This window comes from Haliotis asinina, chromosome 8 (assembly GCF_037392515.1).
Source record: "Haliotis asinina isolate JCU_RB_2024 chromosome 8, JCU_Hal_asi_v2, whole genome shotgun sequence".
Classification (NCBI taxonomy): Eukaryota; Metazoa; Mollusca; class Gastropoda; order Lepetellida; family Haliotidae; genus Haliotis; species Haliotis asinina.
This window is the reverse complement of record NC_090287.1, coordinates 14,073,494-14,093,156: the sequence shown is the minus strand read 5'-3', so window position 1 is coordinate 14,093,156 and position 19,663 is coordinate 14,073,494. Positions and strand designations below refer to the sequence as shown.

The following is a 19,663-nucleotide window of genomic DNA, read 5'->3' as shown; positions in this document are numbered from 1 at the left end:
CCTCCGAGGATATCTGTGTACTGCTCACTGTTCATATTCCTTTTAAATACACAGAGGGGTATTGCCCCTATCACAGATATGCCACCCCACATGTTATATTTAAGGCTGTACTTTGGGCGCTGATACAAAGGCTTCTCAGTTTGTTTGGTCCAGAATTTCAGTGTGTTAGGAAACAGCCTCACAGAACTTTCTTCTGAGAAAATCACATTGTCCCAGTTAAACCTTCTGTGCTGAAAAAACACCAGTTCAACCTCTGCTCCTTTGGTCAGGTTTCATTCCTCGACTTTTCTGCCAACCAGTTACATGCAGCTCACACCTAATTGTCTCCTTACAGACAGCCACAGTTCCTGCATCAATTACATTTATCCTTAAGTTCGTTTGGTTTACGAAGCCCCTTCCTGTCAAAGACAGTCAATTTTCTGGGCCTTCTTGCGGCTCCATGGTACTACTCTATGCCATATCCATTTTCATAACATAAACAGTGGACAGAGGGACGCTTGTTCTGCTTGAAATCACTTTAGTTGATCTGATGTCCTTGTTATAATATTATAATTCATCCATTACTAAGGATCACTGAAAATGTCGTCTGCTGGCCGGTAAACAAAGGGGGTACAACTCTTCAGAAACTAATGAAAAAGGATTAACGGGGTTGTCTCTGTTGAATGGAGCCAAACACCTGATAGCTGATCAAGGTTGTTATAATAGAAATCCAATTAAGCACATTCCTAAAATTCTCAATAATTTCTGGTCATACCATATTTTCTTCCTGTTGGGTTCAAACTATGCCAAAGTACATATGTAATAAATGACAAATCGTTTGATAAATAAACGACACATATTCTAAAGAAAGTTTTAGGACAGATTTATTGCAGTATTTTTGCGTAGAATATAGCCTCTTGAAACGAACCTCTTTGTAAAATTACCACGTCCTTGACAGACACTGATTCCGTCGTAGTGCAGGAAGTCAAGAGCAAGACGTCGTGAGTCCTCTCACTTAAACCACATTGATGTTCTGTCCTGAACCCGGATGTAAACTGGTTTGTTGATACACGCGCCTTTCGTGGTCAGGGCGCCTGCATTTACACTGTCGGAGACACGCCCTGGCATTAGTGAAGTAGGAGGTGCGGTCGAATCTCTTGGCGTTGAAGGTGTGGCAGGTATTGGATTGATGGCTGTAGAAGTAGAACCGTCGACCAAACCTCATGTTGTAGCGTGGTCGGTTCCAGCACACTTAGCAAAGGAAAAAGCAATGTTAACGGCACCTCTACCCGAATTCACGTTGCTCATGAACAGGAACTAAACTGTGTTTATCAAGCCTTCGTTTCCTTTTTTTTTCAAAATATATTAGTGTGTGCTCGATGTTATTTATTTTTAACACAAAACTTAGAATAAGTGTTTTAACATTGATTCGTTTCGTAAATAAATCAAGAGAAACACGACACAAGAGCATTATATATGAACGACAAAATAATACAAATTTTCAACTCGTCAAAATTCAGTGAAGCGCACCTATACATATGTCGTGAAGCTGTTATGTATAGGCAACGCTAAATGAAGCGTGAATAAAATGCAGTTAGTTTGTGAGGATAACGTAGCGGCAGTTATGCTGTGTCATTCTGTGCCAGCTAAACAAAGAGGCTGAACGACGACCATAGCAATATGGTAATATGGTGGATAGTACGGAGGGGCTATTTGGGCCGATTCGAACCCACGCTAAAGTATGGTTGCCATTTTTAGCTTAATACTTCATTTGAATATTTCCATATTTTCTATTCTATGTTAACGCTATTATCATCTGATGTTATTGAAGGCTTTTCCAATGGGGCTTTTACGTAGTCTACATCTCACTGTTACGATCTAAAAGCTCAACTAACGGCTGTTATTTGATTTTAATTGTAGGCTAGCATTACGTCAGTCTCTACGTGTAGGAGTGATGTCACAAATACTGCTGCAGAACCATCCAGGAAACAAAGATATCATATGGCACCTTGCAAGGTTGTCTAACTTTAGCAGCTGATTATCTCTTGTTTGATTTTAACACTGTACCTTTACAACTATACGACGGAGATCTGTAAATAACTGAGTCTGGACCAGACAATCCCTTGATGAACAACATGAGCATTGATCTACGCAACTGGTTGACATGTGTCCACCAAGTCAGCGAGCCTGACCACCCCACCCTAACCCTTTAGCTACGACTAGCATTGATTGTTGATGGCCGATTCTAACACTGATGTATACGAGTTCAATGTCTTAGCTGATTCTGCCAAACCCATTAAAAATATTCATCATTACGAAATAGCTGTAGTATTATAGCTGTAGTAGTATTCTCAGCTATATGTAACAACCATGGCAGCTGAGGGACGTAAATCAACATATAGCGCTCTGAGTCAGCTTAAACAACAGGACTCAACAAATACACTGATAAGTAGACCTGCAAATAACTAACATGGGACGGAACACAGATCACACTGAAGGATTGCTTTAATAAATGACTTATATAGTTAAGATTAGGCAAATCGTGACCTGGGACCTGCTGAAAAACATCTATTTAACCCCCTTAGACAAGTTCATTGACGTTCATCACCGTAAACTCATTAAATACTCACCTCTGTGACGTTTACGGGGACAGCACATTGCAAATGTTTTGTACCTGGTGGTACGTGTCTGGCACACTTCATGCGATCGACAGGTCGAAGACTGGAAGAGCAAACATCAGTTAAATAGTGTGATGAGTGTAAAACGATCTTACCGTTATCTGACGATGTCACTGTTACCTGACAAGTTTATTTTACCGCAACCTCCGCTACTGTGGAGTTTACCTTAAGAGGTAAACCTATTCAGTTGCACAATCATTGCTGATCTGTGAAGGTCCGGGTTAGAATTGATCTTCAGTAAGCCATGCTTGTCGTAATAGGCGACTGATGGGGTCGGGTGACTCGATGACTAGGTTGACACCGTCATTAAGGGAATGTGGCTGAGTGTGGCGTAAAACATCACACCAACCAACCATAGTCACCGCTACATAATATCACTGTCTCCACAATTAAACGAGATAACAGAAAAACATGCAAAAACAACCGAAAACATAATCCAGGCATAACTAAAACACTTGTCAGCTTACCGTACACAAATTTTTATAGCAGGTACAGCCATCAGCAGTAGAAAGTATACCCGACAAACACAGAATGTTACAGCTAGATCCAAACAAAGGTAAGATGCGTGCCCGTTCTGAAATTAAAAGGAGGACTTGTAATCAACTGATAATCATGAAACAAATGCTGGCGAAGCAGGGCCATCGTGCAGATCATGTTTCTTGTGAAACAGATGTGTTCCAGCAGTATTCTATAGATGACACATATGTCCTAGCAGTATTCCATAGATGACACATATGTCCTAGCAGTATTCCATAGATGACACATATGTTCTAGCAACATTCTATGGATGACACATATGTAATAGCAGTACTCTATAAATGACACACATGTTCTTGCAGTATTCCATAAGGGACACATATGTTCTAGCAGTATTCTATAGATGGTACACATGACCTAGTAGCATTCTGCAGATGGCACATATATCCTAGCAGTATTCTGTAGATTTTACATATGTCCTAGCAGTATTTTGCAGATGGCACATATGTTCTAGCAGCATTCTGTAGATGGTACATATGTCCTAGCAGTATTCTGTAGATGACACATATGTTCTAGCAGCATTCTGTAGATGGCACATATATCCTAGTAGCATTCTGCAGATGGCACATATGTCCTAGCAGTATTCTGTAGATGGTACATATGTCCTAGCAGTATTCTGTAGATGGTACTTATGTCCTAGCAGTATTCTGTAGATGGTACATATGTCCTAGCAGTATTCTGCAGAGGCACATATGTTCTAGCAGTATTCTGTAGATGGCACATATGTCCTTGCAGTATTCGCTAAACCAAACATGGTCTAGAGGTATTCTATAGATGACACATATGTTCTAGAAGTAAACCATAAGAGACAAACATGTCCTAGCAGTATTCTATAGATAACACATCTTCTCAAACATTCTATAGATGACACATATGTAATAGCAGTATTCTATAGCTGACACACATGTTCTAGCAGTATTCCATTAGAGACAAACATGTCTTAGCAGTATTCAATAGATGACACATGTGTCGTAGCAGTATTCTATAGGTGACATATGTCCTAGTAGTATTCTATGTCCTGACAATATTCCGTAGGCGTCATAAACGTTTTATGTAGCAGTATTCTTTAGGAAACACATTTTTGCTGGAAGTACTATATAGGTGAGACATGGTTCCAGCAGAAGTTGTTGTTTCCACCGATCGACTCACCAGTACTCCACACTGATGCCTTTACGTCACTTTTCCAAATACTTTTCCTGGTAGACTGGGCAGACGCCAACTCCAAAACGAGGCAGACGATAGCCACAAGACAACATACATCAGTCTTGCTGGGCATCCTGCGAACATAGATAGTGACGTACATACAATGAGTCAGCATCTGGACAGATTTATAGAATCAATGACGGAAACGCTACTACCATGCAGTCTTGAAACACAATTTAATCATTAATGGCAAACCACCACCTCCAGCAAACCACCATGGCAACTCGGCAGTAGCCTAGTGCTTAAACAGTTCAATGTTCACGCCGAAGATATGGAGTCGATTCCGCGCATTGATACAACACGTGAAGCCGATTTCTGGCGTCCCCCGATGCCATATTGCTGGAATATTGTTGCGTCGAGGTGCCGTATGTGCTCAAACATTAAGCTCTTATGCACAATATGCCAGATATTACGACAGATAGTTTTGGAGTAAAATATTTCTTTAGATGTTTTATTTCTTAAGATCCAGCTGTGTATTTTTTAAGGACCGGTATTTCTTTGACGTTTACGCTCAATATCGTACATGTACTACTATTGAAGGGATTTATTAACAGGTGCATAGAAGCGACAAAACACTTTCCACATTCATCAGTAATCTCGAGTCGATTTTACGATTGTGACTATATCATGAGGCGATATTTATTTCAGCAGCATCGTTACACCTGTATGATGTAGTTTACAAACAAGTAGGATCTGAGCAAGACAATTCATTTTGATTGTCACCATGCGATACGATGACAGGGTATGTGTTTATAAATCAGTATGAAATAATGGTGACACCAGGTGTTCGCCAAAAGGTGAACGTAACCTGCTCCACTGGTGACACCCGCCATAAACATATGCTAAGTCTAGTCATTTGTTCACCTGACATACTTCGGGAACGTATGAAATAAGTCTTAAAAGGTAACTGCATGGGACATCATCTTTGTCACTGATGCATCAAGCATAAAACTTCTTGAAAGCCTCACTGAGGAATTGAATTTTGTAACCTTGATCAAATAACTTCTGAACAAGCGTGGCACGACGCTCTTTGAGATCCTGTAAAAAGTGCAAATTCTCTCAAAAGTTGTGATATGTAAACACCAGAGACTGGAGCTGCTGGTATATTGCTTGGCATGCAAAGGGAAGTTGACTGTTAGAAAGTTGAAGTCATCCCTTTTGTCTTACAGCTTTGTGGAGATGTTTGTCACTTAGCATACATAATGTTTTTATATTTCTAATCCAGAATTGGTAGTAGGCTGTTCGCGACATCTAGTCCATATTAAAATAGTTGACGAAGTTGATATTGTCCACAATGGAGCAGTCACCTGTGTTGCAGGTAGATAGCAAAATTCCTGGCAGCCACCTGAGTTGGAATTTACACTGTGAGCTGCCAAGTCCACGTTCTCAAATACATTCCTGTTACTGAACAGCCTCGATGGAATCGTGTTTGTATAGAGGATGATATTGTTGGCATTCCTTGCAATTTGAAATATATTGAGAAACTGATTTTTGTCACAGAATGTTGCTCATATTTAAAACATCAATGCCCGTGTTTGCAAATTTCAGATTCGAGGAGCACACGGTCTTTGTCTGATTCAAGTGTCTGCTCCGCCAAACGCCTCGGAGCAATATCAAAACTATACTCTATTGTCTATATTGTAACGAAACCTTACAGATGCAAAACAATCAAAATAACTGGTTTCTTTGATCTCGGTAATACATGTGATTAAAGTGTTGCTAGTGCTCATCAATGGGCAATGTTCGCTCCTTACTATTTTATGACGCTACTCTATCACACTCAAGGGGTATTTGTGTTGCATATCCTCGGGCGTCCTCACAGAAGTTGATTGAAGGTGGTAACATGACTCTTTTACTGTATAGCATGCGTCTCACATTACATTTGGCGAAAGGGATATAACGGAAGGAATATAAGCAGTCCTTTACATTATTATTTTTTTTTTTTAAAAAAAAAAAAAAGAATTCAGAACTATTAAAGGGGATTGACTCTCTGGCCAGCTTTTGATTTTCGGTATTTGTCTTAGCATTTTGAGTAATGACTGGTGTCAAACATTGAAAGTGGGCACACTGGATAGTCATCAGCACCTAGGTACCATATATACTGTCTTATATCACAAGGTATATTTCGCAAGATCCTTTGACACGTGACACATAATATATCTTATTACTGGTCCAAGTGTTCAAGGTATGCATTTGCTGTTTCACCGATGACACTTGTCACAAAAACTTGCAAAGCAACGTTAATTGTTTACTTGAAGAAGTTCCACGAGAACATACGGTTAACGTTAGACTATGGGATTACACTGGGTATGAGTATGGGCATAAATGTGGACAGTGATTTGGGAATGACCTTGACAGCAGTGGTGATGCCTTGAATGTTTTAAACTTGAGCAAATACGTTTTGCGCCACAATCGTTTGGAGCAGATTGAAATCCTCCAGCAAATAGAAAGCTTATCGTCCCAGAATGCGTGAGGTTCCGGTAAGAATCTACCATTGCCTTGGTATAAAACGGATCACCTAAGCACTGACACCCAAGTAACACGGAAGTAAAGGAACATATTTGGTTTATATATATCCAACAGATGAATTTATAGCCATACGAAAGAAACGAGCAGTTAATGATGTAACAACCGCAAGGCTACTGACTAGGATGATACATAAACGGCATTCCAGATGAATAATCATCCATAGAATTACGTTACATGTTTGGTTGCCGATTGCATCTAATTTCGAAGTTCTGATCACTGTTGGGGAATTGAAAAATGGACGCAAACAATGATACATTTAAAGCTGTAAATCCTGCAAGCCCTAACCTACTGTAGAGAAGAAGCTCCACTTACCTTTATGCGTGAAAGAAGTATATTCCTACGTTATGTGAACTCACACTTTGATGATATGAAGTCATGTATGAGCTAATCACAACAGAAGACGTTTAGGAGATCATCAATACCTGTCATTTTATTTTTCAATTATGAAATTTATTCATATTTGACTGACATATTCTTATCTATTTATATTGTAAAATCACATTGTTACATGTCACATGCAAGTAATAGCAGGGGTCTTGAATCATGAGCGTGTGCCTTCTCCGAAAAAAACATGTTTATATAAAGTTCACTGTGCCCTGAGCAACGATCGATTAGGGCGACTGGGTTTTTGCCTTATTGATCTGTTTCAGAGGTCAACCCATCCAGTTGATTTTATGTACGAGACATTTGTTACTTCCGCTCAGTTCCTTCGTCAGTGATATAATTCATCTGTAACTGTCACTGTACATATGACAGAGCCATTCAAGGGCCGCCTTATTTCGACGAATTGGTAGTTAGTGGCAAGATTGTTTCAAGCAAGAAAACGCCAGATTGCACATATACATAAATTGATCTGTTCATAATAACAACAGCTGTAGAATGTCTCAAATTTCACATTTGATTGTATTTACTTTATTTAGTTTACTTACGATATGTTTCCGACTCCACTTCTTGAATTTAAACAGAACCCACAAAGCAATTTACGATAATTTAGGCAAGAGTGCAAAGGTCAGTTCAAAGTCATAATGCATCGAACATAATCAACCCCATAAACGTGCACAATAAATCAATTTCATTTCAGTTTTAACAATCACGGTCAGTAATAAAACCGATTACTGGCTAAATGGTAATAAAAGGTTTCAATTCGGCTGCGGTGAGGCAATATGTAAATCGGAATCAAGTGTATTACTTTTTCAAGCTTGCTGGGACGATGGGGGTAGCCTAGTGGTTAAAGCGATCGCTCGTCACACTAAAGACACCGTTTCGATTCCCCACATGGGTACAATGTGTGAAACCGATTCCTGGTGTCGAGAGCCCTGACATTGCGGGAATATTGCTAGAAGCGGAGTAAAATCAAACTCGTTCACTCATTCAAGCTTGCTGGCGCTGCTGAGTTACCTACTGGAAAACATACGAATGGAGAGACCAGCAACTAAACAGGTCTGTTACCTTTAACATATACAGTAACCATGGTGCCTTGTACATGGTGCCTTTTACCTGTTTCATCCTTACTGTTTCCAAACGTCGGAAGACTAGGAGCCCAATTAGTGATATACCAACTTATTAAAACGTTTTGCTACGCCCTACACTGAATGTATTCTAGGGACAATTTGCCAAAGCAAATATCAATGTGCTGAACTCAGTGTATACCCCAAAGCTGTATAAAGTTGAAATAAAATTGAAAATGGGCACAGAAATGAAACATATAAGAGACAAGAACGCACGGAAGTCCTTCCTCTCTGAAGTACGTACGCATGCTGATGGTGACAAGATGCATTTTTTCCTGCAAGAAGTCAGCGCAGAAGGGTCACAGCATGGGAATGACGTCAACCACTGTTATAATGTTTGTTTTTCGCTAATTGTCATTCATCATATTCAAGCCCAAGGTACAGTGAAATCTAATTTTTTTATCAATCTAACGTGGAAACAATCATCAAACGTTCGTTGACAATAACACCCTACGTTTAAATTTTCAATGGTCACACACAAGTCAGTGCACACACAAACAACACAAATGTTAACGCTTGACTTCACGAACACCTGGTTGCGTCACTATTTGATAATGAGTGAATTTATAAAGCGCTAAAATACCCCAGGGAATATGTGTCTGCTCTACGCACTATGTTGAGGATATACACAGTACAGTATTTAAAACGAGTAGGAACATTGAAATCCAGCAGTTGATAGTACTTTCGGAAAAAAATCTCTTTGCGTAAGAGTTGAAGTTGTCTGATGGTGGTGACAGTCTGATATCATGGAGGAAAAGAGTTCCAGAGAAAAGGAGCAGCATAGTTGAATGAGCCATCGCCAAATGACTTCAGATGGCGTTTTGGTGTGCCCAGAAGATCCAGATTTGCTGGGCTTAATGTTCTCACGGGTTTGTGCTTGAACAGTATGTCACGTTTTAATTACGCACCACCTGAAACCAAGGGCAGTTTGAAAAAATGCTACAAACCGGAGATCATGCCCAATCTTACAGGAGCACTGCTTCACAAAATATTTCACAGATTATGTGTCACATCTTCACGTGGCGTGAAGCGGCCAAGTACGTCGGGGTATAAATAACATAACTGTATGGTCATAGTTCTGAAGAAAGCCGGTTTCTTCTACAATTCCTCGACGGCCGTTGTCGCATATGGAAGCATCGTGACGTGGCATATCACCAGGAGATAATTTATGCAGTTGAACTATTTCGCCCTGGCAAAGTGATGGTGTGGGGTTACGTTCCGTATAACAGAGAGGTTCTGATTAAAGTACCTTGAACACTAAATAGTAAGGTTTATCAACAGGAAGAAGTGGACATTACAGTCGTGCAACATGTGAATACCCTTCCCCTTTCCATTCGTCCGATATCCTAGCATGACAACGCTAGACCTCTCAGAGCACACGCCGTCATCACCCAGTTACAGCAACACGCCATCGCTACATTCCCAAGACCAGACACGATACCTGATATGAATCCCATCGGGGATATCTTGGACGCTACGTTCACGAGGAATGTCAGAGGAGAACGGTGCTGAAAAATCAAGGCTTGTTTGAAGGGACATAAAGGAGAGTGGCAGATATTCTTTGTGCGATGAGTGGCTCAACCAGGTACTGGTCGCCAGTGATAGTTCGTTTATACAATCTTTACGTGGAGAAATGTCTGACAGTCAGACTGAAGGCCATATTTTTCCAGCACTGTTTGTAGTAAACATATTCCTCACAGAATGCGAAAACATTTGTGCCAAGTTTATTTTCTTCTTCTTATATTTTTATATCTATGTATTTTGTGTGAAAAACAAAAGAAAACGAAATGGTCACTTTGGGTTCAGCTGATACAATTTACTGTGTTCAGCTGATAAAATAGTGCCAGGTGTTCAGCTGCTGTGTTTAGCTGATATTACTGTTCTATAAGAGCAGCTTATACGACCAAAGCATGGGTTCAGCCGGTATATTTGTATCATGTGCGCAGCTGACCAAGGTATAGTTTGCTACAGTTATCATTACAATACGCGTAACTTGGTTTCCAAAGCATATGCAACACTGACAACACAGATTGCAGCTAGCAACCCTTTCAGTCCGTATCATACCTGGCACACAGTGCAACAGTACGACCCTGATGTAACGTTGTAACAGGATAACGCCAGGAAATAAGCTGCTCGAATTGTGCAGCTGTATTTCAACAAGGTTTAATGAAAAATTGCACTGGTTGTCTGGATTAAAGATAAAGTCATCAGACACACGTTCCCCATTGAACGCATTATTATAGTATTGTTTATACTGTATTCTATGATCAAGAAAAAAGATTCTGATAGGTTGTTCTGACAAATCAGACGGCATCAAGTCTGGAGTGACATTCATCTAATTTTTAGGTCGCTTCATCGCATCTTAACGAATGTCATTGTGAGAAATACTTCCGTTTCATCCGTTTGATGGCGGATCATAACAAGTCCATGGATTTTGACGCCAGCTTTGGAATTCTCCACATAGGCAACTGGAAATTTTCTTATTGAAAATGCGTCTGATTTCACGGAGCTTGACTGCCGCACTACTTCAGCTTGACCAACAACATTACTAATACAACACAATAGATGTGATGAAAATGCTGATTTATTTAAAACTCGAAAAATACAATTTTCCTCCACAATTATTAGCGAACTTCACAATCATTTTGCCTTCTATCATGACAAAATATTACATTCAATTACAATACTGCCCAAACATAAACAAACAACATCTAACATATAAATCGGAAAGCCTTGAAAACATACATCCATATGTATAAAGACATGTGCAGCAAAACGTTAGTAGACATTTACATACATGGTATATTTGTTTCCATTTAGAATGAAAACTTCGCAAGATAACGGTCTGGCGAAACACCAAATCTATTCCTCTCATACTCCCCTCTCATACACCGTCATGTCCCGTTGTGCACATCGTTCACAAAATAAATGTCAAAAATCGAACCACTAGAATTCTGCTTTCTGTCATCTTCTGGCATTGTTTGAAAAAAGCTTGGCCACCATCCAGTCCCAAATGATGAAAACAGTGTTCCAAGTAATTAGTCGCAGCACTGTCACTGTTTCGTTGCATGCCGGGGTGGAAGTAAATACGTGAAATCGTGTTCGGTCAAAACAATCTACTGTCTTTGATGAGTGACAGGTTGTAGGTCTATCAGGAAAGGATCTCTCCTTCGATTCTGCAGGGTTTGACAGTCAGTCAGGTATTGTTCACTGTCAGTTCACATTTTCAACCTTTCGGAAATGTGACCACATGCTCATCCGCCGTTTCAAACTCTTGCGTAACTCTACTTCCAAGTAAATAAGGAGGCCAGACGATTCCGTTATGACGTGGCCATGGGAATACATTAACTCGGCACACAATAAATGTCATAAATGTGGAAATCATTTGATTTTGGGCGGCCATTTTGCATTTTTTTCGAATGAAGTATTGAGCAAATTAATCATTTTACAGTATATTGTGAATCCTCGCCGCCAGAAATCCCAGTTTCAAAACTTAAATCATTCACATGAATCTTCGGAGAGCAGAGATAGGAAAGATTATTGATGTTTGGCAGTCATTTTGAATTTATACAATTTTAACGAATTTCTCACAATGGTATCCCTCTAGACATCCAATAATGATGGCCTTAGGGACCTTAGAGAAATGTACTGTGCTGAAATAATTTCTGATACAATTTGTTGTACTTTGTTACTTTGCCTGGACTATTATGCACATTCCGCTTACAGCTCGGGGAATTCACGTGACCAGTTTTCGGGACATTAATTATCTGCGTCGCATATACGATCTTGTGAAGAAGAGACAAGATAAGTGTATTGATGAGGACTAGAATCCTATTTTTTCAAAGAAATAATTCCTTGCAACAGTTGATGTTTTGTAGCAGGCACTTTGTATTTTAGAATGTCTTTTTAAACATTTTTAACTTGTTGCTATATTTAAAACTTCCAAACTCCCAGCAGTCACCCGTTTCAAAGACAATATCACAACTACAAGAACCCAAATATTTAATGATTTCCCCAGATCGACGTTTAGCAGTCTCACTGAAGCAAAGTTACAAGGTCTACATATGTGTACAAAGTGGACATACTCGCTGCTGACCGTGTGAACTTGATTGTGAACCTCTGCAGGCGCTCTGTTCGTATTGATTGCAGCTAGTTACATATTTCTACTGTAGTAACGTGTCATTCACGACAGTAAAAGTTACATATCGTCTCTGTTTAATCTGTGTGTGACACAATGACGTTTGCCTTTGTGTATGTAACATTACTCACTAGGCAGGATAACACAGTTTTACACTTTCAGTTTGATATCAGCCCCAAACTGAGTGAAGAAGAATTCATCATTTAATACTCTAGTGCTGTTTACACAATATTTATCAAGTGTTAAATATGCATGCTGTTTCGTTAATAACGTGGTAAAAATCGGTGACCAGAAACATACCAGCAAAACGATCACAATGTACTACGAAATATGTTTCACAACATATGCACATAGAATAAAAATCGCCTATGGTTCGTTATTGTTTTAATGACTTTATTGTATTTAGAAGTTATAGTGTTACAAACCTACTCCAAGTGGTATGATAGCAGTTAAGCTGAACTGTTCTTAAATGACAAATGTTGTTTTCCTTCTAAGCATTATTCCTTCATCAGTGGTGATGACATTTATGTCAGTCGTGAAAGTACGTGTAGTTGCCTCCCCCGACCCTTTGTGTATACTTCAGATATAAATAACATGCTTGGAACCTTACATGCCCAATAACGAAAATGACAGCGGACTGTGATGTGTCATTGTTCAGAACAGAAATGCCTAGAGGATGTTTCTTGTCTGTTGCGTGGTTAGAGAAAAGAAAATGTGTGTGTTTTTATTGCCATGTCTGTTCACTGTTCATGAGTATCAAATGTCCGTTCATTTTACGATGTTGCCATAGACCATTATATCAATCGATTAGCATCTTGTTAACTCTCAGAATGACACATGTCAAAGAACAACGTCGTTTCAGCTGATCATCTTTGCTCATGGCCTCTCTATCAGCGATCCGTTGTCAGTGAAGATCTTGAAAGGCATTCGGAAGGTGACTAAACACGAATATATGACACGTTTGTATAAAGAGAAGTTGTTATGCATAAAACGTATTTATCTTCTTATCATGTATTTATCTTTGTAGGAGTTAATTGGGACTTTGACCCTTAGATTGCTTATCTTTGGTTTCAGTTGTTTGTTGTGAACGTATACCCCGTTTTCTTGTATTCCTATGTTCTTACTGAATAACGCTCTAACCTTGGGGCAAACGTCCGTGACATGCAGAAGGACAATGACATAAAGAACAAACGGCGTTCTTTTGACAAGGGCGTTTCCTTGTGATCACGATATATGATAGTTAAATAAAACTCATCAGGAAATGATAAGAACATGACATATTATCGATTTCAGATTTGTTGATACACATGATTCATCACCTCATCTCGGACGGGTTTTTTTGAGTGAATATTACTCATATGTGACTAGACCCTTGTTTAAGGTCTAAAAAATTCGTAGTGTGCGTGTGTGTATGTTTGAATGTATGTGTTTGAGTGCTTCGTATGGTGTGTGTGTGTTTGTGTTTGTGTGTATGTTTCAATATTTGTGTGTTTGTTTGAGTGTTTTTGAGTGTTGATGTTGTGCGTGTGTGGTGTATGTTACAGATACGTAAACGACATCTTCTTTCAACTGTTGAACACAACTGACGTGACAACAGAATTTTGTTAAAACACATCTATTTCATAACGTTTCTCCATACTTGTCGGCAGCGGAATGTGGATGCAGGCACTCATTACCGCGTGAGTGTCAGATACCTTTTCAGGCTGCAATATCATGGCAGGGCTGTAAATACTCATATCTGTTGTTGAGTTGGATTTCATATAACATCGGCTTTATTCCAGCCATATCGCCAGCAGATCAAATCTGCATTCATAGACATTTTACACTTACATTTGTGGACAATTTGCATTAAAGGTGGGTGCTACTGCTTGGCAGGACATGTTTACCCTTTTCGCGAACACCTGTGTCATCAGTGATTATCAGAAGTCCATTCATTCAGTTTTTACATAATTCCTTTTATACCAAATGGAATCAGTACGTATTAGTGGTCGAGTTTGAATGTTCTTTGGTTTGATGAAAATAGTATACCCTTATTTCTACGAACTGACTGTTGCTCGTTCCTTATTCGAAATGGACAACAACGAATCCATAGATTCCGTGGAGGATTCATGTCGGAACATATATGAATCAACCGTGTCACACGCGAGTTGAATCTCATTACGGATGGGAAACCTATTCAGGCCAAAAATATAACTTGCAGTTCTAAAGAAGAATTCAGAAAACTCACGTTTCTCCTGCCAAGAAGTTGTCGTCCGCTCGGGCACATTCGAGTGTCGCCTCGTCTGTCAATCAAGTACATATATCTGTCTAACATAGCATGGTGATAAACGCCTGGCTGGTAGTACCGCTTCGTTAACATACATATTGCCATCAATCATGTTCTGTCAAATGAACAGCAAGGGGGAACATTGATCACTTTTAGGAGGCGAGGACAATAAACAAACCATTTTCTTCCGTGTTACTTATTATTTAATTCATCAAGGTGTGCTGTTGTTTAATGCTGGCATCTGAGCATGACTTTGATCTTTGTCTTATGGTAATCCAAACGTGAGAAAGCATCAAAGGATAGTATCCAGGTTGCATGTCATAGAGATGTCCTTGTCCATTATATTTTTGTGGTGTGATACTTTGCCTTAGATCTGGTGTTGATTGACAATGTCGGCTACGTACATGTACATTTGGTTACCGTTATGATGTCAGTGAGTTTCATCTCTTACAACTTTTGAGGAACACCATTTGAGGTACAATCGAGCGTATCCTTTTCATCAAGACGTCAAATCTCACTGACAAATATCATGCCCAATGCAATTCCTTATTTTGATTCGAACCATAGGTTACCGATATTTTGTATTGTTTCATCTACGCAGTTAGGTTACGATGACATATGTCAGCCAAGCAAGTATGTAAGCCTGACCACAAGATCTTCAGTCGATTGCCAGGACAAGCTATCCAATGCCAACCCGAATCTTCACAGGTTTCAGACAAGTATGAAAACTAGATTTCGTGCAATTACGTTATGCTTGTTACTACACATGAGATATGTATTTTCAGATGTGCATAACGAAACGCGTGTCAATAAACGATGTAAAGCATATGCCTGTTGCGTTTGATGCTGTAAACAATTTAAACTGATAAATACAACCATTAACTACACGCATGTGGTACAAGACTCATACCAGGGATAATCTACACGTTCTTTACCATTTGTACTAATTTGCGTGTGCCTAGCCATGCCCCAACGCACACAATGACTTGATTCGTTCCCAGCGCAACTGCAGCTGCGTTTAAAGTATTTCAGGCAGTTATTGTATCATTCGGAATTTTACAATGAATGAATGAATAAATGCATGAATGAATGAATTATAGCAAGAATTAAGAACAAGAATAATATGAGTGGATGAAAGAAATAAAGAAAAAGAACAACAGAAAGAAATACAAGGAATGAAAGAATAAATGATACACTACGACCAACCCTCCCCAAACTTGTTGAAGAATGCAAAACTATCGCTGGAACACATGTATTGTTTTAAAGAATCTACTTTGAGACCTTTTTTTAATTAGTTGCATGTAGGAAATGACACGGACAATGACAGAATGTTAACTGACACTGTCACACCCCCTCAAAAACAGAAACCTTTCCAGTTTTGTCAAATATCAACAAGAAAAAAGGACGTTTCAAAACTATCACACTCAAGCATTACAAGCATCGATGGCAGATCAGATCAGATCGGCGAAATGTCACATTTTTCACACACATCAAATACATCCTAAAAATATTTTACAAATTATATAACTATCACTATTATTTGCAGACACGTTTCAAGTAAAGGTATGTTTTCCTTTTGATAATTTCCGTTCACGAATACGTGAAGGAAGTTTTTAGTGATAGATTTTAATATTTCTTAGCTGATACCGAGAATAGGAGCCAGTGAGCTATAACATGCCCACTTAAAACTTTACTATAAATCTACTGTACTAATATTGACACTAATAACAATTATCTGACTCAAAATGAAGTAACGGAATAAGCAACTTATCTTGTACAAGTAGGTTATCAGTTGTCACTACACTACACAGCTGTTGAAAATAAGCCAGACTCAATCCTAAGAACTTCTCTGCCGCCATATTGGCTACACTTGACACGTGACGAGCCGCGGCATACGCTGAGGGGCTTTTCGAGCAGTAACCACTCCCCCTTGTTAGAATCTCCCTGTCCATACTGACGAAAATGCATCCCTTTGAAATTCTCATTTGTAATATTTCAACAATCATTGGCATATTTTTATTAATTCTATCAGATGTAGTGGTATCGGAAGATATGACATTATTCATACTTCGATCATTGAACAAACATGCATACGTCATCAAGAGGTAGAACATGCCAAATATGCATGGAAAACAGGAATTATCAGATTCCATAATATTCCACAGACTCCAAAAGCATTCGTGGATGTTTCTTGCGGAAACGGAAATGTTGACTAGTGAAAAGTCCCTCTTGGCATACAGTCTTATGAATCGCGTTTGAATTTATAAAAGTTTAAATGTTGAGATTGAACAAATGAGGCGGTTTCCATGTCCTCCTCTTGTATTTCTTGTTCAAGTGGATTTGGTTACAGAAAATTGGCTATTCGACGGTTGTGTAATTATATGGGTGCATGGGTATACCTGAAGCTTAAGCTAGAGGTCTTGGTCACAATCCCTGTGTTTGATGCGTACGACACAAAGCGACAAGTAAACAGAAAAAAAAGAAAAAAAGAAAGAGCAACAACTAAACAGCAACAACAACAAAAATAGAACAAAAAAAGAAAAAACAACCTTCATTTGATTTTGCCAAAACACCCAGAAAATTATAGTCCTTTGCAGATCGGTAAAATGGGGAGCACAATTGGTGCCAAATTTTCATTTTATTATCTTTTATTATACACCAAACCCGTGAAGGTTGAGAGACATCTACGTATGTCTCTGGTCACCCTAAGTAACAGCGACCAAAGAATGGAGTTTGCCCATAAATTTGTTGAAGGGTATATTCACGAACACAGCTGAAATATTACAGATTTGAACTTCGTTCTTTTGAGATTGCGAATTTTCAGGTAAATTCTTTAATAATTTTAGAATCCATATGGCATTTATTCCGCTGGTCAAATACTGTAAATATAAAGAAAGACCGTCATTAACTGTTTGGGGGGATCATGGTCAGTCTTTGAGACAATGGTGTGGTGGTGGTGGTACCGATTCTTCCTGTTTGCAGTCGCCTTCCGAGGTTAAAATACCGGCATTCTTGGAGGCACTATTTGATGCCACGTCATTCAGTCAAAGCAGTAATGCAATGTTGCTAACATATAATGGTTACGTTATTTAAGGCCTTGTTAGTTGGTTCACTCTCAAATAGTTTCATCAAGAACCGCCACGTCTTTGATGACATCTAGCACCGACACGATGTGTTCATTCCAGTTTGTTTGCTAATGTTTGCAGTTTGTTCATTCTCCAGATTTAACCCGCTCTGAACGACAAGCAACAGATCAATAACAAAAGCATAGCTTTAGGCACCACAACTTCTTCTTATTGCACTGAGCCGCTTTTCGGATTCCTACACCGTTTTCAAGCTCAACAACTTCTAGTGTGCCAATCAAACAAGAACAATTATAGACGGTCCCTGCTGGTCCATTTTGCACGTATGTTTTCATAGCATCCGTGTATTTACAATGATTTACAGTGAATATAATTAGCATTAGGGGCCAACATGTGATATTATGGTCCGTATTTAAGTACATGTAACTGAAAAATGTGGACATGAAATCAGGTATCACTTTTGATTATATTACCAAATAGTTGCCAAGAGAATACGGACTTTTAGCTGACACAAGTAGTCGAATTTTGTGTTAGATGCTAAGAAGTGGAGGGTAAAATTGAAAATGAAATTATTGGTAATGTGTCGGACATATTGGGAGACATTTTTTGTCTGTGAATGGTACTTGCATGCAAATAATCTTTTCCCTTGTTTGCAATCAGTACAACTTTGAAATATAATGAGATGAGGTATACTCTCAAGATTGTTTACCAATTTACCAGTATTTTCTTATATTTATGTTTAATAATATTAAACCCATATTCAATGGTCAGTTGTTAATTGTAGCAAGGATATGATATTATCTGTAAAGCACAATTTGTTCATATCTAGATGATTTGTCCCATGTAACGAAATTTTGTTTGCAGATAAAGTAGGTTTTGAATAAAACACAATCCCAGAAATATCAACGATTTAATGAGATTATTTAAATTTGAAAACTATAAAATCGGTATACTTACGTATGACTTTGCCTGTATTCCTTCAGCATTCGTTAGTAAACCTGAAAAAAAATACGAAAGAAAATACCACAGAACTTGTTTCACACGCGAAATGAAATAAATAACAGCGAGACAAGACAAGATCTACCTTATGATATCTGATGATACGATCCTGACTATGTCGTGAGCATGTGTCTCTGAACGGTAATCAAATAGTGATGATACTAACTGTAAGCTAAAATATGAGCGTTATCATGCCCAAACTGACCACAGTCTGAAAATCAAGTCATATGGCCATCTGGCCAACGGATGGAAACATTGCTCTGGTCAAACGGGGGAAGTACATCAAATAAAGTATTTGTTACTGATGCAGTAATATAAACAAATTTGTTAAAGATTTTATTAAAGACGGTCCTCGTCTCACCTGGAGATAGCGATCTTAGCAGCAGGGCTGCTGAAAGACGTTGCTAAAGAGTAGGTGTTTTAGTGTCGGTGTAAGCTAAACAAACATGCCTTACCTTAAAACGTATTTCTACCAAAAATGTATAGGTTTTGACAGGTCATTTGTTCTCAGCTTATGTGAAAACTCGCATGTTCCGGAAACACAAAATACTTTTTATCCATACTTCAAATTTTTATATCTGACGTCATTTACTTTATACTTCGGCGAGCTAATGTAGCGAGTGACTGAATCACATGGTAACGCGGGTTTTTACGAGTTGCTGATCTATGAAACACTCAATGTCAAGCAGTCATGATAATACATACAAACATTAATGTCGGAACTGTGATCATTTTGCACCCAT

General features: G+C 38.8%; 1 protein-coding gene across 3 annotated transcripts; it reads right to left on the bottom strand.

The window, feature by feature from the left end:
* Positions 1-846: 846 nt before the first annotated feature.
* On the bottom strand, positions 847-19,344 carry LOC137294941 (uncharacterized). 3 transcript variants are annotated; one of them, XM_067826156.1, is made up of 6 exons: positions 19,282-19,344; positions 18,879-18,919; positions 4,344-4,471; positions 3,125-3,231; positions 2,610-2,700; positions 847-1,230 (listed from the first exon to the last, which is right to left on the bottom strand). In XM_067826156.1, exons 2-6 carry the CDS (start codon positions 18,905-18,907, stop codon positions 995-997), a joined length of 591 nt encoding a protein of 196 aa, XP_067682257.1. In that variant the 5' UTR covers positions 18,908-18,919; positions 19,282-19,344; the 3' UTR covers positions 847-994. The 3 variants fall into 3 exon arrangements, with proteins under 3 accessions (XP_067682257.1, XP_067682258.1, XP_067682259.1); XM_067826157.1 differs by lacking the exons at positions 18,879-18,919; positions 19,282-19,344 and adding an exon at positions 14,800-14,844; XM_067826158.1 differs by lacking the exons at positions 18,879-18,919; positions 19,282-19,344 and adding an exon at positions 7,239-7,275.
* Between the last annotated feature and the right edge of the window lie 319 nt (positions 19,345-19,663).